Below are 24,941 nucleotides of genomic sequence, written 5' to 3'. Positions count from 1 at the left end.
GCCAGGAGCTAAAGTACCTCGGCATATACTTCGACGAGAAGCTAAACTGGCAGCATCACATCAAGCAGCTATACCAGACTTCAATCCAACGTGCAAACGTGTTAAAATGGATCACGGGAAAAGATTGGGGATTAAATTTTAAAAACAAGAGAACTATTTATAAGGCAGCCCTTGAACCCGCTCTGTTGTATGCCATTCCAATCTGGTACGAAGCATTAAACAACATTCATGCAAAGAGGCAGCTGCTATCGATCCAGAGGCGCTACACCATACAAGTCTGTAGGGCTTACCGTACAGCGCCCACCAACGCCCTGCTAGTTATGGCCGGAATAACACCGATCCACATAAAGGCCATAAGTGTAGCCTACAAGTGGCTCATTAGTAAAAATATAAGCATTCAACATACGACAACAAGGCCGAGCAACGGGAACGAGAATGAATATACAAGAGGAATCTCGGACATAATAGAAACAATTAACAAAAACGGAATGGAAAGCATGCAGACAACCGGCATGGAAAGACGTCACCCACGCGAGGATAACACCTATGTAGTAAGCCTTAACCCGGAAAACGACGGAAACATACAAATTACATGGGACGTCTACACAGACGGGTCAAAGAGCGACGAAAAAACAGGTGCCAGTTTCGTTATAATAAACAATCAATGAAAGGCAAAATACCAAGCCTACCTCAAGATGGCCTCCTACTGTACAAACATACAAGCGGAACAGTGGGCATTATACAGAGCAATCAAGTATGTCACGGAGAACAACCAAAGATATAAAGGCCATATAAAGTTTCATACAGATAGCCAAACGGCACTTAAGATCCTCATGAACAAAAGAAGGTATACCGGCCTCTCGCAAGAACTAATATCAGCGGCCAATAATCTGGGGAAAACCAAGAAAGTCATCTTCAACTGGGTACCGGGACACCAGGGAATCCCCGGTAATGAACTCGCAGACAAGCTGGCAAAAAGGGCTGGCATATTAGACGGTGAACCTACTTATAAAAGACTTCCTAACACATGGCTTAAAAATCAACTGCACACGCTTGAAATCAGCCAGTGGCAGCGTGATTGGGACTCTGCCGATGCTGGCAGGACTACTCACAACTACATCCCATCTATCCATCTCCGCTTAAAGACCAAACATTACACTCCTGACGCCGAAACCTCGCATATTCTTACTGGCCACGGCAACTTCGCCTCCTACCTTTGCCGATTCGGCAAACGAGAGGCTAACACCTGTAACTGCGACGACTTAAGCGAAGGTGATGGCAACCATCTACTCTACGACTGTCCAACCTACGAACAGGAAAGGCTCCCGTTTATGGGGACCTGCCTTAAAAACGGTCTCAACTGGCCCCCAAGACCGAAGGACATTTTTAACAACAAAGAGGTCTGGAACAGCCTCAAGAAATACATCAAAAACACAAAGGCGCTGTGCAACAACTATCGTACTGTGACCGCGACATAGGACTCGTCATCTACCAACCACCCCAATGCCAGGCGGAGTCGAGCCGCATCGTTAAAGGACATTCGAACGGCTGTTGGAACAGAACTTTCGGTGGATCAATAACTCTGTATTAGCTTCTGGAATCCACAGAGGCTGTGTAGGCAGCCGTATCGCCTTGTATCGTCATGTATCATACGTGTTGTATAATTTAACTCGCGTATGTGTAATGTAAGCGTACCTTGTAAATGTCAAATTGCGTTTTCGTTATCTCATGTGTTGTAAACGCGGCAAAATGGCCGTGAAGCTGTTTTTCTGTTCTTCAAACCTATTAATGTAGTAATTATATATCATATATGTTAGTTTTAAGTTTCCTGTTGTAACACGCGCGGCGATCGCAGCGCCGCCACGTATCCTTGGAACACGCAAATTGTATCTGTTTTTCCTACTTTAATCTTGTTACCCTGTAAATATAATTATGTTGCCATCTATGTACTGTGTACAATATCGATGTAAAGACTATATTGTAATCACGCTATAGTTAATTGTAAATATTTGTAATTGTCTGTACTCAGTTTTATTAATAAATGCGATGCGGGCGCCCATGGTTCCTCCCATGCATTATTTCACACTTTCCTATCTTACTTTCTCTTCACACTTCGACCACAAGTTCTTCCTTCTTTCCTCTTCCAACAGGGCCAAGTCCGTAAGCAAGAAACGGATAGCTCTCTCTTTCTTTGATCTAATGTCTAATGTGAATGGCTCACGTATTTGTAAAATCTAAGTGACTCGTACAACATGGAATTCATATAAAACGGAAAAATCAACAGTGTTATAGGGGGTCGACTGTACATAATTCCAAAGAGGAGACTTGAAGCAATGCGGAACAACACCACAATATGCCAGTTAATATTTACTGTGTTAAATATAATCTAAGTCTTTTAATTAAAGAATTTTAAAATAAATAAAATGTGTGTAATTTCAGGATCTCTTTCAAGCAAATTCATTCAGAAAGAATACATTTTGCATGCGGTGAATCACGCTACATATTATTGTGGTAAAGAAGTGACTTTCTTTTATAATTCTGGTGATCGACGTTTTGCATTTACTAAAGAGATAAAAAATTCGACTTTTATAGAAGTAGAAAAAAATTACGTTAAAATTGTAAGTTATTAATATTATTTATTTATCAGTAATGTTTAACAATTTCATAGTTTAAATTCTTATTGCATAATTTTTAATTGTTTATAGTTTATGATACCAGTATTGTAGATATTTTCAAAACTGCATTGTTGATTTGTTGATTACAGTCGACCCCCCCTATAACACTGTTGATTATTCCGTTTTATATGAATTTCATGTTGTACGAGTCACTTAGATTTTACAAATACGTGAGCCGTTCACAGCCCAGCACACGTATTTGTAAAATCTAAGTGACTCGTACAACATGGAATTCATATAAAACGGAATAATCAACAGTGTTATAGGGGGGGTCGACTGTATTGCATTTTTAACTTCCCGATCTGTGGCCAGTGATAAAGCTGACTTTCTGGCTGGCAACTGGATATTTTATAATTTTAATTAGGTATCTTAGACTTAAACAAGAACAGATTTTTATAAAAAGGCTTTCCTGGTTGCTCCCTTCATAGCACATATCTCGAGATGCCATATCTTATCGAATGAGAATATAAATTTTTTTTATCTAAATAAAATAATAATAACTTAATTTCCTTTAACTTTGCTTATAATTTAATATAAAATACTGTAGAAGGTATTTTATAAAAAACCTTGAATTTAACAATACTTTTTTATTTTTTGCTTTTTTACACTGTGGCAATTAAAAGAGCATTTTCCCACTTTTGTCGTGAATTTATCCAAACTTCAGGACTATTGTATGGTGAATCAGAGACTAGACATAATCAAGACTTTCTACTCATAAATACTGTTTAGTGGGAGCTTATTCAGATTACGTTCTGAGTTCCACGGGGATATAATGTTATGTTTCACCTTAATTGCATTGTAGAATTACTTGAAATTACGCAAAGCGATTTGCCAAACAGAAAATTTTCTTAGTTGAAGTTTCCATGAAGCACTGCTTTTTAAATACATATACGTTTCTTATACAAATTTTGAAAAACACCATACAATCGACGAACTAAAAGGATATAAAACTTAATTAAATAACTTTGTTTAATTGTCTTATCCACTGTTGGCTTCAATGGGCTTTTTCCACTTGAGCACACTTAAGTCGAATTCGATTCAGGATGATCAAGTATTAGTATATTTCAACGTTTTATTTCGAAACGGTAATTTACGATACTTATATTATTGTTCATACTTTAATCTCTCTTAGACTATTGTTTACTCATACGGTCATTGACAACTGTATCGAATCTGAAAAGTCTCGTAACTAAAAAAAGTTTAATTGTAGAGTGTTTTTGGAACGTGCTGAATTTTTCCACAATAAATATCTATTTATTTTTACAGCATTTATTGAATCGTATGACTTTTTTTATAATTATTGCTGGTTAGAAATAAAGTAATCTCCGTGACATGGACTATATGATATCACTTCCAACTTTTCATTTTGCCAATTACACCTAAATTTGGGTGTTTTTTTACTTTTAGATTTCGAATTTGATTACTGCGCTGTTTTATCAAACTTCTCTTCTGCTTTATATAATATTTCAAAATTTAAATGAGTCTTCGGTATAAATATCCTGTGAAGTAAAAACACCTTTCGGTTTTAAATAAGAGTTTTTAGATATATTTCTAGTTATGACTGTTTACATATAGATCATCTTCGATCTGTAAATTTTAACTAATCTATTTCCGAATTTTTATATTATAGAGCAGGGTTTAGCAAACTGTTCTTTACAGAGAGCCGGATGAGAGAATGACGAGCGCGAGCCGTATAACCGTGTGTGTAGTACAGCACACTGAATACACAATATATAAAGACAATCAGCATATTTATTTACCAATACACAAAACACGATCGCTGCAGCAAGCTCGCAATCGCTTCCCTTAGAAACTTCATTGCAGGTACTGTACTTTCACGAAAAGCGCTCTGATATTCAAAGTCTGAATACTTTATGTTCACTGATTTATCTAGAAATTATATTACCGTCAGATGCAAATATCAGATTGGACCAATTTTGGTACTTTTACTTACACTTATTTACATTTTATTTATCAGTAAGTTTATGTACAGTAAAATTATATGCACGAAATACAATGTTATTACTCTCACTTGTAGCTGTTATTAATTTAACAATATATTATTAATATATTTATATATTTATCAGCTTAACGTGTCATTATTATTAAATATTTCAGTGCGAAAATTATACCATGGCTTCTTGTGAAATGTACAACAGGACAAAAATAGTTGAAAAAAAAATCGTTAATACCTAAGAAATTGCGTCTTGGTATAGACTTCGTAAGTATAAATTAGATGTAACGACTATTTGTTCTATTGTTTAACAATTTAAATTAATGTAACCCTATCTCTGTATAATGTAGTAGTTGAAATTCAATGTGAATATGTTTAAAGTTCAGTTTAATTCAGTTTGCAAACATATCAATGCTAATTTACTGTACAAGATATTCTAAATCATATTGCACGCATCCTCGAGTTTCGTGCATAAAACTTTAAAACTCCTAATCCTTTTTTTTATATGAAAATTTCGGCTTTTTTACATTTTTAGCCAACAATCGAAGATATTTATTTTCTAGAAATTTTATTGCATTATCGTGTATATTTCAATTCATTTAACAGGTTAGATACTATGGAAAATGTTTACTTGTTTGCTTCTGTAAGTAGTCATTATTAGTCTTAATTACTAGCTTTTTCATTGTAATAGAAAATTATAACATGTTATGGTCAATTATATAAAAATTGCTCGGAAAATCCGATGTTTTAAAAGAACTGTGATTTCATACCATTAAAAAATGGACGAACGAGTGTATTTGAGGCACAAAACAAAATAATATAAAAATCTAGGCCATGGATAGAAAAATTATATTTTTCGATGATGGTTTAAACACACGTCGATCTGATCAAGGGACCGTTATTGTTATCAGTAAATATCACATGTAATTACAGAACTTGTATTTTAGGACCTGTTTTTTATTGTCACATATTAACGAAAATAAGTGAGACAAAAGCAAGTATAAATTATATGTATCCTTCTATTTTCTTAAGGTGAAATGTTGGTATTTTTATCATTAGGTCAGGACGTACAGGCACTAAAAATTAAAATTTTTAATTGCTTGCTCTACATATATACAGTAGACTCCCCCTATAAGACGGTAGATACGTTCCGTTCTTTACGAATCGATTTCTTACGAGTCCTTGCCAATCACAGCCCGACACGTGTGAAGTTTAAGGANAATATTTTCTTTAGGATAAAGCGATGAATTGGAACGAAACATTTAGCATGAGATATTTTAAAATATTTGCAGATGTTCTTCATGTTGAGTATGTTTTTTTATACGGTATACGTATATCATATTTAATGTGTTAACATAATTTTACTTGTTCAGGTTACATTTGTTGATTTTTGCAGGAGAGGTAATAAATCTGTATAGAACAATTGTACAGTTTTAATAAGTATTAAAATAATTTAATTTTATTTATTAGACAGACATCGCCATCGGTAGTTCCAATATCAGAGAAACTTACTTGTCGTATACTTCTTCCGTAAATCAGATTCCAACTACATTTGCAATACGTGCTGCAAGACGTTTAGATAAAGCTATTATTTTGGTAAAACCCTTCGATGTAATGGTAATGTCTCAAAAAGCATTATTTTTCTATATATTAAATATATATAATTATATGTACAGTACCTAATTTATATATAATACTGTACAGACGATAGTAATCTCTCCGTGCGTGGCGCTGGACGACGGAATGTAGTTCGGCTGCCCGATGACGTTTTACCGAATTATAGGAGTTTTTTTACCAGGTTTGTACAGATACCGTCGCAATTTTTTCGCTGTCATATAGGAATTCTAATTATAGGAACCCGTCTTATAGGGGGGTCTACTGTACATCTTGTTCATACAATGCGCGTAATGGACTTTTGAAAGAGTTGTATATAGTTTTTTGTTGAAACAGAAAGTTTCTATTTTCTATTCGTTAACCTCTTTAGTACACTTTTCTCCCGAAACTATCATTTTTTAATTCGGCAGTTCTTTCGTTAATCTGCTGATAACTACTCCAAGATGTCAGTGTTCTTGTGTGTTTGTGTATTAGTCAAATGCAAAACACAAAGATGACAAACTCGTTTACTTGTTATTCGGATTTCAGATAAACTCTGATAAGCTAATCTTTGTTTTAGATCTTGTAGACTGATCCGAAATACGCAAATTACAAGCAATGCAACTGACAGTTATTTTTAAATTAACGCCCATTGACGAGATAACTCGTCAAGTTTACATAATATATGAATTAAGTATATATAAAATAAAATACATAAATATATATATAACATATAAAGTATATATATATAGTATAAGTATATATATATATTATACAGTAGAACCTCGATTATCCGGACTAATTGGGGATGAAGGTAGTCTGGATAAAAAAAAATTCGGATAAGGAAAAATTCTGATAATCAAAACAAATACTATAATTTGCCTTTTAATGATAATACAACACGTTTTCTTTTCGATGACATATCGGTAATATTAAAAGTAAATACTGTATTTAAATCGTGATCAAATTTTCAAGAAACAAACGCTCGTATTGAATTCGGACTACTACTGACCAACGATAGCAGACTACCTATTGTTTGAAAGGCCCTCTGGTGGCGCAAGAAGACGGATTTTATAAAATAAAAAGCAGTTGAAACTGCATTTTTATGAATAAAAATTTGACAAACTATTTATCGTTTTATGACGAGTAAAATTTTTTCGTCGCGTTCACGGCTTCTAGGTAATGCGTAAACCTTCGAGGCGCGAGGCCCTTCGGACCGCAAGGCATAGGCGGTGGCCCACGTCGTCTATGCCTTACGCCGCCCTTTGTCATAGAAATGATGTAATTTGAAAATAAATTACCAGTATTTATAAATACGTATGTCAAGTTATATTTTTATTACTACGTAAAATATATTTAAGAGTTTACGACCTCTGTGCTGGGTAAGACGTTGTTGAAACAAAAAAAGTTATGCATTCCATTACGTACATAAACAGTGTCGTAATTCGCCAAGTGCAAATCAGCAAATTCGTAAAATTTTTGTTTATTTTGAACAATCCGGATAATCGAAGATCCGGATAATTGAGGTTTGGATAATGGAGGTTCTACTGTATAAAATATATAAAATAAGTTATATAAATTGTAATTTTTAACACTGTTATTAGAATGTTTCTTATTATTATTACTGAAAAATTTTCAAGCATTGTCTACGATATTTGAAATAACGTAAACGACAGAATAAAAAGTTAATATTAAAGATGAAAGAAGAAACCTTTTATAGAAAGTTTAATAATAAGGAATTTATAATATTAGAGTGGCTATTAATTGAAAAAAAAAATTTATTTCAGTTAGCCTTAATCCACTGTATGAAAATATTGTATTTGTGTAATGTAACTTTTGTTTTAACAGAAAGAATTGCTATAAAGAATAGATAAAATTTTTAAAGGCTTGCACTTTCAACTTTTTTTCAATTTCTATAAGTCTGCACCTAGCTTCAACTTCTTTTCTCCGTTGAACTGTTGAATATCTATAGTGAAATTTAAACTATGAACTTACAAAAAATAATATTTGAAATTATACGTGTATAATACTCAAATATTTTCTTTAGGATAAAGCGATGAATTGGAACGAAACATTTAGCATGAGATATTTTAAAATATTTGCAGATGTTCTTCATGTTGAGTATGTTTTTTTATACGGTATACGTATATCATATTTAATGTGTTAACATAATTTTACTTGTTCAGGTTACATTTGTTGATTTTTGCAGGAGAGGTAATAAATCTGTATAGAACAATTGTACAGTTTTAATAAGTATTAAAATAATTTAATTTTATTTATTAGACAGACATCGCCATCGGTAGTTCCAATATCAGAGAAACTTACTTGTCGTATACTTCTTCCGTAAATCAGATTCCAACTACATTTGCAATACGTGCTGCAAGACGTTTAGATAAAGCTATTATTTTGGTAAAACCCTTCGATGTAATGGTAATGTCTCAAAAAGCATTATTTTTCTATATATTAAATAACACATATTTTGCTATACGAATCGAAATTTAAAAGAAAAGAAAATTATTATAACATAACAGATTAACTAATTGTTAGTATAAGATCATGAAACACGTGTGCCATCTGTAAATATATACGCCTCCAGTTAAGAGATTTATGGTTAACTTAATTAACAGATAAATATAAAAATCTTTCCTATTAACGTATTAGATATTAGACGTCAACCAGGAAAACTACGTGGCCAACACCTATGCCAGGCACATACTCGAACCCATGTTCAACAATTGGACGATTTGATCTATTTGGACACTGGTCTATATCACATCGAATGTTAAATATTTCGAAACGAAACGTATTTTATTGTTATGTGTAATAAATCGATCTAAAATTTCAATTTTAAACACTGCAAAAATGTAATGATTTATCTTTTTATAATTTTAAAATTTTCATAAAATAATACACACTAGAATCTTTAAACAACGGCCACTTAAAGAAACAGGAAAACATTGTATGAAATGGTCTTGGTTTTCAGGTTACTTTTAATATACAGAAAAACACTCCTTAACAAAAGGCTAAAATTTCTAGACGGTGGTTATTACAGGATTTACTGTATAAACATTTATATTTTAAGAAATACAAAATAATTATGAAAATTCTGTATTTCAGATTTGGATTTGTATTCCTGTTTCTTTCTGTATTATTTTGTTAACTTCGTATGGGATAATGAAGAAACAGACTGAGTATAGCAGCAAAGAAATCCCGAAATTTTCCACCTTATTTTGGATTATATTCAGAAACTTTCTTGGACAAGGTGGGTATTATTACGTCAATTTTTATAGACCATACATTTCACGAATAAACAAGTGAAATGATGTTTGCCAGTAATGAGTTATGAAGACATGATTTTTTGAGAAAATTTATAAAATCGTTGGCATGTATTTTCGAACGGAAATATTATTTGAGTACATTTGACATTTTTTCAGTTTTTACTGAACATTTCTTGTGCCTTTCTATATATGACACGTACAAAAATACTGTATTCTTATTAAGTGACAAATCGATAATTGCCTACACTAAAACGTTTTTATTCTTTTCAAACTACTTTACTACCTATTCCCGTTTCTCATTATATTTATTTTCCAGACACAGATGTAGATCGCTATTTTCTCCTAACGTTTCGTATCATAATTGGCTGTTGGATCCTGATTGCATTTGTCTTGAAATCAGCATACGTCGGCACTTTGCCATCGTTCATGATTAATCCTGGAACCGAAGTTATTCCTCGGACATTTCAAGAATTGATTCACTCAGTGAAAGCGGGGCGATACAACATCACTTCACATGGATGGATGAATGTCGTTATTTTAATGGATGTGTTAAAAATGTAAGTAAGATTTTATTAAAAATGGTGTTAGTTTCGGATTTAAAATACAGCATTATTCTAAAATAAATATTTAATATTATATCAAGTGTTAAAATTANTCTCCTAACGTTTCGTATCATAATTGGCTGTTGGATCCTGATTGCATTTGTCTTGAAATCAGCATACGTCGGCACTTTGCCATCGTTCATGATTAATCCTGGAACCGAAGTTATTCCTCGGACATTTCAAGAATTGATTCACTCAGTGAAAGCGGGGCGATACAACATCACTTCACATGGATGGATGAATGTCGTTATTTTAATGGATGTGTTAAAAATGTAAGTAAGATTTTATTAAAAATGGTGTTAGTTAGTTTCGGATTTAAAATACAGCATTATTCTAAAATAAATATTTAATATTATATCAAGTGTTAAAATTAGCAAATGAAAAAGACCGTATCCCTTAAATTAACTTGAGACACATAATTATTGTTTTAAGTTTTGTACTGTATTTATAAAATTATTGTCGTAAATATACTAGCTGTGTTTACAAAAACTTTGTTGCTTTGTATACCTAGAACAGTTTTTTTATAACTGAAATGGTTATACAACTAATAAATCAACAATTGTCATAGTTTAATATGTTACTACTTATTTTTTAAAGCAATTTAAAGTTACAACAGTAAATTACTTTCTCTATAAGAATAGTAAAGCTGTATGTGTAGTTTTACTTACATGAATTTTTTATTCATATATTTGTAGGCATTATTCAAGACAACAATAATTAAAAACGATATGATCGAAATCTTTGATCAAAATGTCAAAAAGTATAAAGAGTCGGGTCGTAAACCAATTAAAAAAGTACTTAGGGGAACTCACGCCGTGCTAGCATCAAGAGAGAAAATTGAAGAGAGCACAAACAAAAGGGAAAAAGAAAAAATCTTCATTTCAGAAGACATACTTTTTACGAAATTCGAGTACATTCAAATAAATTTAGTCAAAGTGAATTATGCTGTCGAAATTGCTAAAACGTAAGTATGAAAAATATGTTTCTTATCACACAATTCAACAGGGGATAATGCAACTGAACATTGATATTTACGGCATGTCCGTGGAAAGAATCGAGTAGCTATCTATGTTAGACGTCACATTATTTCAGCTAAATCAACTAGCACACTCCCTCATGCTTTAGCGTGTTAGCTTAATGTAACTGGTAATATATAGTATTTATTTTATTCTCTTTCACTGGATGACAACGAGTTTTTCGCTGTTAATTGTCGGTATTGTTTAAAATCTGTATATAATCATGAGTTTACCACTTACTACAGCGTATTTCTTGGTATTGCAATACCAGAACGTGAATCTTCCATAACACTGTTCAGAATGGCGATGATATCTTTAATAAATAAAGAAGAAACCGGAAGTAACTTGCTACAACTAAGCGATCAATGATTGAGGCTCATTGGTAATTATACAAGTTGATTTTTTTCATAGACAGACGGTAACTTTCGGTTGGCCTCTCATCATTAAGCAGATTACACAGAGAATAGACTTCCTGTCCCTACCATATAAATAGAGATAGTTTCTCATAGATAAAACGGCTTAAAACCACAGAAAAAGTTTCTCATTCAAAGTTTTCCCAAGTAGCGCTTTTTTTAGAGGGATTGTCCTTGTGTTATAGTAATTTTTCTGTCAATTTAATTGAAAATATTTCTTAACAATCATTTTCTTATTAAAATATCAATTTTCGAAATTACTTAAACATATTTCAATGCAAATGGCATTGAGCCACGCATTAATAGTATCACGCAATTAGAATGTGTAATGCATCTTCAGAACGTGTTTTATTATATTTATCCTAATTAATATGTTTTTATAATGCGATAGATTGCATATTTAAAAAGTTTCAGTTTAGTACAAGTTTACAAGTTTAGTAAATATAATAATTTACATAAAATTTACATTAAACCTTATATAATTTATATAAAACTAGCTTTTTTTTTAAATGAAATTCATTTTGCAACTTGTAGAAGTATTATTGACTACATAACTATGATTTACCTCAAAATGCCATATTTAAATATAATTATTGATATTTTATATTGTATATAATAGATCAAAAGTCAAGTGATTTATTCAACATATACAAAAATTTAATAGAATATATTTATATATAACAGGGTAAATCTCATTGCACAAAGTGGAATACCTGAGAAAATTCGTAGTGACATGCAAAATAAAAAAACAAAGAAGTGACCTTTTCTACAATGATGATGCAATTCATACTAATGAAGGAAAACCTCTGGAAATAGATGATATTATCAGTCTACTCTATTTATTAGTTATAGGATATTTGCTCTCTTCTGTGGTATTTATTTCAGAAATTCTAGTAAACAAGATAAAAAAGTTCACAAGAAAAAAATGCAGAGTGAGTCCAGTCAATATTGTTAATTAATATTTAATCATATTTGAAAATTTTGGTAATAATACTGTATTTGTTAAAATATTTTTCGATTTCATTAACTTTTTATTACATTTTAGTGTTTTAAACAATAATACTGATAAACTGTGATAAATCAGAGTTTCAGCAATTGACAGTTACGTCTTTGATTTCTTTGCATGTAAATTAATAATCAAATACAGTAGAACCTCTATTATCCGGACCTCTATTATCCGGATTGTTCAAAATAAACTAAAATTTTACGGATTTTCTGATTTGCACTTGGCGAATTACGACACTGTTTATGTACGTGATGGAATGCATAACTTTTTTTGTTTCAACAACGTCTCACCCAGCANTCCTACTATCATCTGTAATAATCACACAGTTGTTGTCACATATTTTACCATTTTTGTACTATTTATTTATTTTAGAATACATAATGTTTGTTTGTACCATACAGCATTTATTTTTAATATTACCGATATGTCATCGAAAAGAAAACGTGTATTATCATTAAAAGACAAATTAAAGTATTTATTTCGATTATCCGGATTTTTCCTTATCCGGACTACCTTCATCCCCAAATAGTCCGGATAATCGAGGTTCTACTGTATTATAAAAGCTACAGTCGGATCTAAACCTTCAACTCTTGATAAAACTGTAGGAAAATATGGAAATCGTCCTATTAATCCTTTAAAAAAATTGTAATTAACTTATGATACAGTACATGATTGTCTTGATACGATAATTTTTTATGAACGTTGGCATTACATTGACTCAAGTTGATTTCTGTTTGCCTTCAAAAAATAATTCAATTCCTATTGAAATTACTATCACAATTTCCATAACATATTGATGTATGGTTTCTACAATTCGCATACGCAGCTTGTGTATATAACATAAAAAAGGCGGCATGAAATTTCTGTTGTTATTGTAATCACAGTAGTTTAAATGAGTTTAAAATTCTGTGCGATATCCCACATATTGTAACTATTTTATTTCTATTGCTTGCGTCCAAATAGCCAGAAACTACTCTAAAATAAAAACCGAATGGCTCGTTATTAAGACTGATATTTGATGCACTTTAATACAAATACTCGGTAACTGTATAAATCATTTAAAATACAAGTATACTTACACTATTATACTCCTATTTCAAAATTACTACTAATACTAAACTCCTATTTCAAGACTTTTACTAGTACTAAACTCTTATTTCAAGACCTCTACTAGTATATGTAATATACTAGTAATAGTCTTGAAATAGGCTTGTCTCGTTTGTAAAGTAAAAAATTTTTCCAATATTCTAGATTCATTAAGACAGGGGACATGACAACATTTTTATGCAAATAACAACGCATAATACAGTAGAGCATCGATTATCCGACCTAATTTGGGACTGGGGTTGGTCGGATAACTGAAAAGTATGTAAAATACATTATTAGTATAGTATATTATTAAATCCCATGTAATTAGTATATTAGTATATCGCTATTAACCTACTTTGCGTTGAATTTTCATCGATGTTAAACCTAACAAAATTTTTTTAAAATAATAATCGTCGCTATTGTATCGTTAAAAATTAGTTTTAAATTATTTTATTGCTCACAAAACAAACAACCGCTTATAATTAGAAAATTAAGTCTCATTTAAATACTGGCCTTCCTTCAATGGTCGAGCCATTGATGCCAGTTAAAAAAAAAAATTAACAAAAATAATATTAAAGTAGCCAAGACATAGCCAAATATTGTAATGCCACATCACTAGCGGACATTTCAAATTTGCCGACTAGAACGGTCGGTTAACCGATGTGATGGTTAATCGGAGGTTGGATAATCGATGCTCTGCTGTATATACTAGAATAATAAAGTTATCAAAATTGAAATCAAATTCCTAATGATGTTTTTATTCTTTTGATATTATTTACTTTCTAATAAAGGCATCCTTGACTTTTGGATTTGATTCATTTCTAAAAATTTGTACAGAAGTCAAATGTCTGAAATTTGAGCAATAGAGTGGCATATTATAAAATGAAAACAAAATCAAAAGATAACCAATGTCTTCATTCAAATCTGATACACCTCAAAACTTTAAACAATATTCCATTTTAACTTCCATTATGATGTTAAAAAGAAACCTTTCACTTAAATGATGCTTCACATTCTAAATTCAATGATTTGATCCGAAGATGAGATAAAAAGCATCTCAAAAAGCATCTCGAAAAGCATTTAATCAAGAAAATAATTCAAAGGAGAATTCTATGTTTACATAGTGAGGTAAATTTTTGTTATTTCGACTTTAAGCAGTTGATATTCACAAGAAAGGTTATAAAGTGAATTCCATTCTTAGAGAACTAAAAAAATTTATAAACTCTCTTATTAAGGTTTAACTTTTTGAAATAAATATGTATAACAATTCATAAATCATCATCTAAAATGTTAAAATCATATATTAAACAGACAAAAATTAATTTTACAATCAATTTTGCTGTTGTTGAAACAAAAACTGGTAGAAAGTGCCTTCATACAATAGCTCAAATATTTTGTTTGTCAGCTGAAAATATGATATTTGAAAGTTTAAATCTGGCATACAAAAGCAAATTAAAGAATCAAAGTATCATGTAAAAATGCATTCTCTTGTACATGATACCTTGATATTTTGTTGAGTTGTTCAAAAGACAAATATATGAAAATTGAAGAATGCTTGTATATGAACAAAAGCATTAAAAATAGACAAAATTAATTTACAATATTAAAATTTCATTATTACAGAAACTATATTAAAGATAAGGTTATCATAAATTTCCAAATTTGATTAGTTTACTTTTATATAAGTAAAATAGTTTATCATTTATCTTTATTTAAAAATTTGAAAAACTATACATTAAAAACTTACCTCTACCTTTGTCTCACGTTCATATATTGTACATTCAAGAATTTGTTCTTCATCATCATCCATATAATGGATTAATTTTGATGGAATATTTGGTACAANTAAAAATTAGAAAATTAAGCCTCGTTTAAATACTGGCTCCCTTTCATGGTCGAGCCAGTGTTGCCAGCTAAAACACGTGAAAATAATATTAAAGTAGCCAAGACGTAGCCAAATATTGTAGCGCCACATCACTAGCAGACATTTGAATTTGCCGACTAGAACGCGGTCGGTTAACCGAGGTGACATTTAATCGGGGGTCGGATAATCGATCCTCTACTCTAGATTACACTAGACTAAAGTATATACCGGAATAAAAACCATGAATTAAATTTAGAAAGTATAATTACTTATTTCAGGACATCATTAATAATAGAGAAAAAAAAATGAAAAATTTAAAATATTTAAAAAATATAGTAATTTATACCATGATGTGAAATATCTTTTTTGATTGTACTTCTCCATTTTTACAGTAACTTATTCAGCATCACTTTAAAATTAGTCATTAACAAATTATAAAACAATTAAACAATAATTATTAAATATTTTATATAAGCACAACTATTTATTTGCAAGTATATGAAGAATTTCAAGTTCCAAATGTTGTAACTCTAAACAGAAATGTATGTTTCATTTGTTATTTATTAATGTGTACATATTATACTAAATATTTAATTGAAAACACAATCAAATCTGTAAATAATGGCTACCAAGGAAAATGTACAATACGGCCCAGCAGTGGCCAAGTGGTTCCGTTCGTGACTCCTGGGAGTTCGGCTGTGGGTTCACGTTTTGCCGCGACAGGCTGGCCACGTGGAGTTTTCCGGGTTTTCTCCACGTCAGTAACGCCTGAATAGGGGCCAGTTACTCTTAAAAGACCTCCCGGAAGGCATTATTTTTCTCGAATAAATAAATATATATAATTACCACCTATGTCACATTGCACATTGCAACTTACCATGGGGTATCATAGGTTAGTGGCTGTCGCCCAAAACAGAAGAAAAAAGACATGCAACATGGCCGTTTTTTGCAGTTAACACAGTACTTACAGGTTAATTGTATGTGGTTTTTCTTGAAGAAAAAGCTCAATGGCCATTAGTCAGAAATGTCCATTATTTAGAGGTTTGATTGTATATGTTTCAAATATCGATATTAAAAATATATGTCATAAATTTTTATATGTACTCTACACATTAAGTCAATAAAATAATTATAATACTGTTACGTTTCTGAAGTTTTGAAACTTTCAACTGAATAATAAAATATCTAATACCTATTTCGGTATCGTTTGAAACATTGTGTAATTTTATCTGTTATGATATTTTATTTTAAACTCTACGACAATTTATCTTAAAGTTCCATACTTTTGAATGATATTCGTATATAAAATTTAACTCGTTTATGAATTCTTTCCGACATTCTTCATTTACACAATTATTTTTTAACGTAAAACACAGATGTGACAACGGCTGTCCTACTATCATCTGTAATAATCACACAGTTGTTGTCACATATTTTACCATTTTTGTACTATTTATTTATTTTAGAATACATAATGTTTGTTTGTACCAAGTTTTTCACAAGTTTATTTTCTAGTTTTATTAGCCTTTCATTATACTTTCTACGAGTACTTTTATAATTTACAGAATTTTTCCATACTTCTCACTTTATAATGTACATTTTTCACTACTATAACTATAATAAAAGCTCCACAAAAGTATTGAGCCGCAACAAATTTACTATACGAAGGTCAGGAATTACAAATATGATGTATCTATATTTGTTATATTTTTAAGGGTTTATAAAAACATAATTTCTCGTAATCCATAATTTTCTATATCGCAGAAAACAGCAGAAATTGTAAAAAAAACTGATTTTAATCACTACGAAAGTATAGATTCGACTAGTAAATGTATGCTATAAGCATTAAAATAGCTACAAATAGTAGCATTAAAATAGCTACAATATGCTACAAAATAGTTTAATTTAGTAATTTATTTTCGTACTTCATTTACTAATAACATCAAAAGTACTATTTGGTATGCTATCAACATGGTTTTTTATGATAGATGCTTGACAAGATTTTCAAGCAGTGACAATTGCTATTTTTAAGTGTTCAATGTCAATTGGTTGTTAAGTGTCAGCACACTGACGATTTCGGTCATAAATTCGAACAACAAAGATCCCCCAAATGATCTTCAATAAATTTATTGCTTACTTGAAATGCTATTCAATTTTTTTAAATATTACTCTCCGTCATCATTTTTGCTGTCTTTTCATCAACCACAAAGTGATACGTTTTGTTATCAACAGTAACTTGCATTTCCTGCATTGTTGCCATTTTTCATTCAAATGTGGTTCCAATTACACATAATTTATTAAAAAGAAGCGGTCAACATATCTGTTAAGTGTTGAGTACGTTGAGTCAGTGCTGACAATAGCGCCACTTCTTCGTTCAAAAAAGGAACGACTTTTAGAGAACGTTGATATCGTTTCCTTTTCCTTTTATTTATTTATTTCGTTCGAGAACTACCGTGAATCAATAACTAGTGACGTTTTGCAATCGGCGGCCTGCCGTCCTCTCCTGTCTGTAAGGAGTCTGTCTGGATCACGAACAATAACAAGCTCGGCCATTTCGAAACTTTAACCGAGTAAACAATCAAAGTGATTACTAGTAAATATTAAATAGAAGATATTCTGCGATAAATTCTGTGTAATTTTCTATAATCTATATCTATATCTATTCTATATATATATATGGACATGTATGTCCCTATATTTCACTTTTCCGCCAAAACTACACATCGCACGTGAATGGTGTTTGTATGTGGTGGTAGCCCCAAGTCTCCATTCGTGCATAGGGGTGGTTGCGTCTCGATAGCTATAAGGGTGCGGGAGATATGAGGCTGAAAGTGGTTGAAAGTGGCTTTCTATTTCGAATGTTTTGTTCGAATTTGTTCGAATTAAATTCGAACATAAAATTCGAATATTGGTTCGATTATAGAACGATCGTAAACGTTCCAGAAACGTTGAAAATAGTTCGTTTGACTGGACGTGAACAGGAGACGTTCAGAAATAGAATCGGGACCAGGAAGTATTAATATAAAGCGGCATGCAAGATTTACAGGCGGTTTTTTGCGCTTTTGCGGCAAATCGAACATATTTTTATGTTCATGTAAAAATTCTCTGGAAACGTCTGGAAACGGGAGACCTAATTCTTGCATTTTGTATAAACGGGTAAAATTGGCTATAATGTAATTATCTTAATCTTCACTATCGTTACTTTTTGCCCACAAATAAAAACCCAGCCAAGCGGGTCCTTGCAGCTAGTCTTCTATAATTTTCCATAATTTTCTATAACTTTCGATAATTTTGTATTAGCATCAACTGAAGAAAATCGTATTGAGGCTTAAAGGCATTTTGATAGTTCTTTATTATAGTTGTAAAAGAGCCGTAAATTATTGCAGAGTTTTTAATAAGGTGATAAATAATTATTAAAGATATTGCAAATTAATTTCGTACACTGGTGTGATAAGCCCGTACGTATACAGTATATGTCTATATAATTTAAACTAAGTTTAAAAAAATATCATTTCCAATATACAGGCAAACTATAGACTGGTATATTAAGGCAAATATAAGGTATTGTATTTTTCAGTATTACTCTGCATATTTTAACAATTTTATGATATTAGTTCTTCTTTGCTTTAAATTAAGACGTTATTAAAACAACTAAAATATTTATCTTATAACTTGAATAGGTTTCACGTGAAGTTTATACTAACTAAAATAACATATTTTAATGACAGATGTTCAATGGTTTACCTGTGGCCAGTGACTAAATAATTAAATATACCAAACACCAGTAGTTCGTTTTACATTTACACGCGAAGATTGATCTGGCGATGTGGAAGTACTGGTTTCATTTATGTCTCTAACACACCAGATTAGTAAAACAAGTTCGTAAGTAGAAGCTGTGCAAATTTATTCGTAATCAAAGAAAAACTTTTTAGAAGCAGCACTGAAACGTCTATTGTTTCAAACCACTCGACTCTCTTTTATATATGCTGTTACTTAAGATATTAAGGCTGTATTAGTATGACCATTGATCTGTAATAAATAGTTTACTTATACGAAAAGTTATTCAATTATTAGGCTACAATTTGAAATAAACCAGCAGTAAATTGCTTAAGTTTCAAGTCGACATTTAAATTTTCCTGATGCCATCTGTTATAATATTTTATTTCTATCTGTTATAAAATGGAAAAACGCTTAATTTAATGAAAAGGGATTCGTTTTATAAAAAAAGTTTTAAATGCTAATAACGAGTATAATCGTCATTAAATATGACACTAATAAATTCTCACTACTCCAATTATTTCTCACTTCCTCCACTTTATATCACATAAACTTAAACCAACACATAAACTTAAGAAACAATTCCTCCAATATGCAAACCTCCGTGCAAAATTTCAGAAATTTTGAACAAAAAGCACAGGAGTTATTATACTACAAAGCGTATGAACAAAGTCGTGCCACACACATTAACATCGATACATACAGAATTTATCGCTGAATTTTCTTGCATTTCTCGGGACTTCAAGGTATCCTAAGTCTGAAAATGTAAAAATATGAGGATAGATCATTTTTTGCCGGATCGCCATTTGTATAATTTTATACATCACAGAAATATACAGACTATATATGATATTATAAAAAAATATATTATAAGTGTAATATTTTATATTAAAAACTTTCTGGTCTGAATGCTATATAGTATAGACTATTAAAACCATTAAATAATCAATATGATCAATAAAAGTAAAAACTCTTAGAATTCATATCTAAATTGTTTATATCTGTTTAAAATATGGAAGTATATTGTTTATATTAAAAATTCAGTCACGCTATGTTTCATTTATCGACACGAAAACTCTACAGATTCACGCAATCCGTTTACTCTGTTCAATTTTATTTATTCAATAATAGTGTAAGCAATAAATACAGTTAGTTACAAAAAATTAAGAGAGCTAAACGAAAAATAACTGAATTCAATCTTACAGAAAATTTGTGGATACCATACACGAAATTTTCGGTTTTAATAGTTATATCTTATTTGATATTTGATGAGATAATCCGAGATATCTCGGGCAAATTACATGGCGTTACGAAAAACGCAGGCGTTTAGACCCCCCAAAATTTTTTTTTGAATTTTTTAAATGTTTTTTAACTCTCCAAATTTTTTCAAACATTTTTTCCCGCGATTTTAATTTACCTTAATGACGCATGCTTCACGCTTTATTGCTTTTTAATTGTTTTTTAATGGAAGTTTGATATCAAATTTCATTTATCGTTCTAAAGTTGTAGTACACGGATTTTCCTTTGGTAAAGTTATTTAAAGCTACTTTCTGATGTCAAAAACGACTTCTGATACTTTTTTTAATTTTTTTAATTAAGTGCTTAAATGTAGTTTACGCTTTCGGTTTAGTTTTGTTTTGTTGTTTAGCGATAAAAAATGAATAGATAATAATTGCAGATAATAATTTAAAGTAATTTTATCAGATTAATTTAGATTATTAGATTTTACAATAATGATAGCTATGCGATATGATTGTCGCGTAGTTGTAACTTTTTACTTTATATCTAATTAGCTTTTATGATGTTTAGGGCCTAATTAGCTAACATATAGTTTTTTTATTTCGTTTGATCGAGTAAGCATCTTCTCAGAATCGTCTGGTGGGAAATTGACTGCGATAAGAATTAGCCCTTCACTTAAATCAATGTCAGAATGTAAATAAAAGTTAGTTAATCGCCATTTTCATCGTTTTTAGCTCTAATTTCGCTAATTTTCATTTTTATTGACGTTATTTAAACAAATGTTTGTTTTGTCAGAAACATTCAGCAGTAAAATTACCAGAATTACGGCTCTAAAATGAAGAAGATAGCTATTTGTAAGGTTTGCTTACATGCTAACTTTAATCACGTGGATTGGTTCTTCGCGGGAAAATCCAGACCAGATGGTTCTGAAAAAATTCTCATTCGTTGAAGTTAAATCAGTCATAATATAAAATACCAGTCACAACTGGATGACCTTATAAATTAATTACACAGATGTTAAAGATTGTTAAATTTTGGTTTTGAGAAATTTTGAGGTAGCGAGATAGAGAGTGATTCCATATCATATCTTGAATGGGGTCAGATAATAATGAAGATTTTATTTGTTGTTATCATTTATGATCTTATTTTTTTTTTATCAAACTTCTCTCTGTCCCAAAACTTAAGCGTATTGCANTCCGCTTTCCACCCAAAATAAATCCGCGAGCGCAAAGCCGCGGGTAACAGCTAGTTCTATATATATTTTAAAGTAGTTTTATTTGTTTATTTACCTTCGCTGGTAAACTTCGACGTCTTAAATGTTTCGGCCAGTTTTAAACAATATTCCATAAATTAGTGGTGATTCTCTAACGTGTAGTGTAAAGTGAAATAGAATGAGAACAGCTGTACAGATTTAAAAATTTAAATGTTAACGATGTGTTACTTAAAATAACTCGCTTAAGAATAATAAGTTACAACACACGTGTCTAGCAACTTGATCCTTAAGTTTGTGAATCCTTAGTAGCCTTTCATTGAACTTAAAATCATTGCAAAAATTAACACATTTTAAATAAAACGACTTTCAAAATTCTACTATCCGAATTACTATGTGATCTAATATGTATATAAGTAATATGTATATGGGAATCGCTACCAAACAATGTTAAGTCACCAAACAAGTCAAAATAAGGAGATTAGAAAAGAGTGACTTTTCCTGTCACTACTAAATCCCAACGTATATATTTAATAGTTAATAATTTTTTATCAATGTTAATTCTGTACCAAACGTAATAACTATCTGTAATAATGTAATAAATTTCGTTACATAAAATAGAAATTGAAAGATAAAGGAAAATAAACTTTTCAGTTTTTCAACTTCCCAGGAGAGATCTTATCTTGCCTGTTAATGATACATTCCAAGTGTGATTCATCTTGTGGATCCCGTCAAATGTGTGACAGATTGACTCCTGATTGGTGGAAATTTAGAGATAAAAGAGTTAATTATATATGCACAAACTTATTAAAAGCCTTTTCATAAAAACATACAAATGTACTATATTTACGAATCGTAAAAATACTACTTTTGCATGTGTTTACGAAAAGTTTTTGTAAAAACATTTTTTATGTTTCCACAAAACTAGCACTTAATGAATTTGTGCATATACAAATGACATTGAGCATATTAAATAAATATTTTCTGTATAAAGCATAAACGATCTATAATTTATTATTGGCTATTTCAATAGTATACAATATAATAAAACATTACGTGAAGTTTTACACACACAAATCTAAAATCAGGTTTACAAATATTGTTTATGATGAGTTTAAATCATTTTTTGATATTCTTTATCTTACAAACTAACCAACAACTCATAAATTATATAACATAAGAAACGAAAATAAATTAGAATATTTTAAGGAATAAAATTTTTCTTCTGATTTTATCATGAAAAATGTATTTCATATAATAGGATTGATGTAATATCATTTGGTCATTGTTCTTTTTACTTTTAATTCTTACAGATTATTTCATATCATCATCGTATATTTCTCATTATACAAGAAACAATAAAATTCTATAACTTACTTAATACACTGTGTTTGAAACAAAACCTATCTTTGTCTAAAATAGATAGGTAATAAAGCAGCTTTATTAAAATTACCACAAAATAAAAGATATGATTGTAAATTTTTTATAGTAAGTAACGAGTTAACGACAATGTTGCTGTAATAAAAAGTTTTATAAATATCATTCTATTAATTGTAATAAATAAAAATTTTTTCACAAATTGTATTACAAATGTTGTATTTTTGTAAAATCGATATTGTAACCTGTACCATATGTGATATATTGATTTTAAAATGTTTTCCACATAGTAATTAGCGCTAGCTTTTACAGTTTTTGGCACTCTGATAAGAGGAAGTGTTTCCCGGCACGTCATTCTTCCAACGATAATAAATTTTTAATGCCATTATTCCTGACATTTGATATGCCATTCTTCTGGCACTTGCTGACCAGGCTGCACGTGCAGAATGTTTCGAGTTTTATTGTAGTAATCAAAAAAAATATATATATATATATACGCTTTATGTAGGGTAAGCATAGACTTGCTTTTTCCTTCAGCCAGATATTTCCCATAGACTGTCCCTGCGTTAGTGTTTCTATGCTTTCTTCTCGGTGGCTGCTTGCAGATCTTCATTTATAGTCGTGTTAACTCTGAACTGTAATATACCCAAATGTTATGCTCTGGTCATATGGCTGGGTGGTTTTCTGTTCTTATGATTTCCTTATCTTTTCTTATCTACCCGAGGTATGCAAGTCCTTGAAAATAATGTGTGTAACTTACCAGCAGCACTTAATTTTCGTTTTTTGTTTTGTTAGCAAAAACTCTAATAACTGTAAACTGAAAAGTTACCAAACCTCTCTTATACTAGCATAGCTCTTTCCTTTGCCACTATGTATTGTAGAAAAAGTGCTAAACTACTTCATCAGAACTACAAACGTAGTTCTGATGAAGTAGTTCTTTTGAAATTACGTTGATGAATTTTCAGTTCTGTGCATATTGTCAGTGGATTATACTATACTTTATCTTTTTCTCCTACCATCGATTTAACGCAAGTTATAGAAAAATGTTTAAAACTTATTCTAAAATTGCACACCGAACCACAGTTGTGTATTGTAATTCTGTTGTTAGATAGATGTTTTTAACTACACTATAATTAAGTTTTGTTTTTCTACATATGATTAAGTATAATAAAAAAAAACTACTACATGAGAACTACGTTTGTAGTTCTGATGAAGTAGTTGAGAATTTTTTTTACAATACATAGTGGCAAAGGGAAGAGCTCTGCTACTATAAGAGAGGCTTGGTAAAAACAGTTCTGCAGCACTTTGAAATTCTTATGGCAAACTGGCTTTAAAGAGAGAGTAACTTCCTTGTTTCTAATTTTTTACTAGTTACATTAACACAGCTAGCGGCCGCGTAAAGTAACATTGGTTACATTGCCCTATTATATAGGGTTTTACAGTTTTATGATTTAGTACCCAGGTGCAACTAGCACATTTTAGCAGCATGTAGTATATTTTTTTCGCCTTAGCCAATATATAAAAAATATGGCAACGGAATATGGTTTCTCTCTATTCTCTCTTATTTATTTTGTATAATGATTCTGTTTACACGTGCACTAGCTAGTTGATCTGGAAAAGTTTTTTGCATCTTTTGTAAAAATTAAAATTAGTATAAAAATAAATACTATGACGTTCATTAATGATAATAATAATAATAAGATTGTTAATAATTATAAAATAAAGTTCTTAAAATTAACTGTTTATTCGAATTTATTAAATTTTCATATTTTTAAATTTGTTCACATAAAGCCTTTTGTAAATAACAGTACAGTACATATCAATAAACTAATTATCTATATATATATA

General features: G+C 30.6%; 1 protein-coding gene and 1 long non-coding RNA gene across 2 annotated transcripts; both read left to right on the top strand.

Moving 5' to 3' along the window:
* Window positions 1-2,548: 2,548 nt before the first annotated feature.
* On the top strand, window positions 2,549-10,011 carry LOC111627373. The gene is made up of 4 exons (XR_002756989.1): window positions 2,549-2,618; window positions 4,794-4,896; window positions 9,340-9,484; window positions 9,817-10,011. It is a non-coding gene; the product is annotated as an uncharacterized LOC111627373 (long non-coding RNA).
* Window positions 10,012-10,185: 174 nt separating this feature from the next.
* On the top strand, window positions 10,186-12,428 carry LOC111627372. Its single transcript, XM_023370935.1, has 3 exons — window positions 10,186-10,374; window positions 10,798-11,066; window positions 12,216-12,428. Exons 1-3 carry the CDS (start codon window positions 10,336-10,338, stop codon window positions 12,289-12,291), a joined length of 384 nt encoding a protein of 127 aa, XP_023226703.1. The 5' UTR covers window positions 10,186-10,335; the 3' UTR covers window positions 12,292-12,428.
* The last annotated feature ends 12,513 nt before the right edge of the window (window positions 12,429-24,941 follow it).

This window comes from Centruroides sculpturatus, unplaced genomic scaffold (genome assembly GCF_000671375.1).
Source record: "Centruroides sculpturatus isolate CEXI.00-Female unplaced genomic scaffold, Cexi_2.0 scaffold378, whole genome shotgun sequence".
NCBI classification, from domain to species: Eukaryota; Metazoa; Arthropoda; class Arachnida; order Scorpiones; family Buthidae; genus Centruroides; species Centruroides sculpturatus.
This window is presented reverse-complemented; position numbering and strand designations above follow the sequence as displayed.

Coding starts and splice junctions, on each gene's coding strand:
- LOC111627372 (XM_023370935.1), top strand. CDS start 10,336: ATGGATGAATGTCGTTATTTTAATGGATGTGTTAAAAAT. Junction 10,375..10,797: donor TTAATGGATGTGTTAAAAAT/GTAAGTAAGATT, acceptor ATATATTTGTAG/GCATTATTCAAGACAACAAT. Junction 11,067..12,215: donor GCTGTCGAAATTGCTAAAAC/GTAAGTATGAAA, acceptor TATATATAACAG/GGTAAATCTCATTGCACAAA.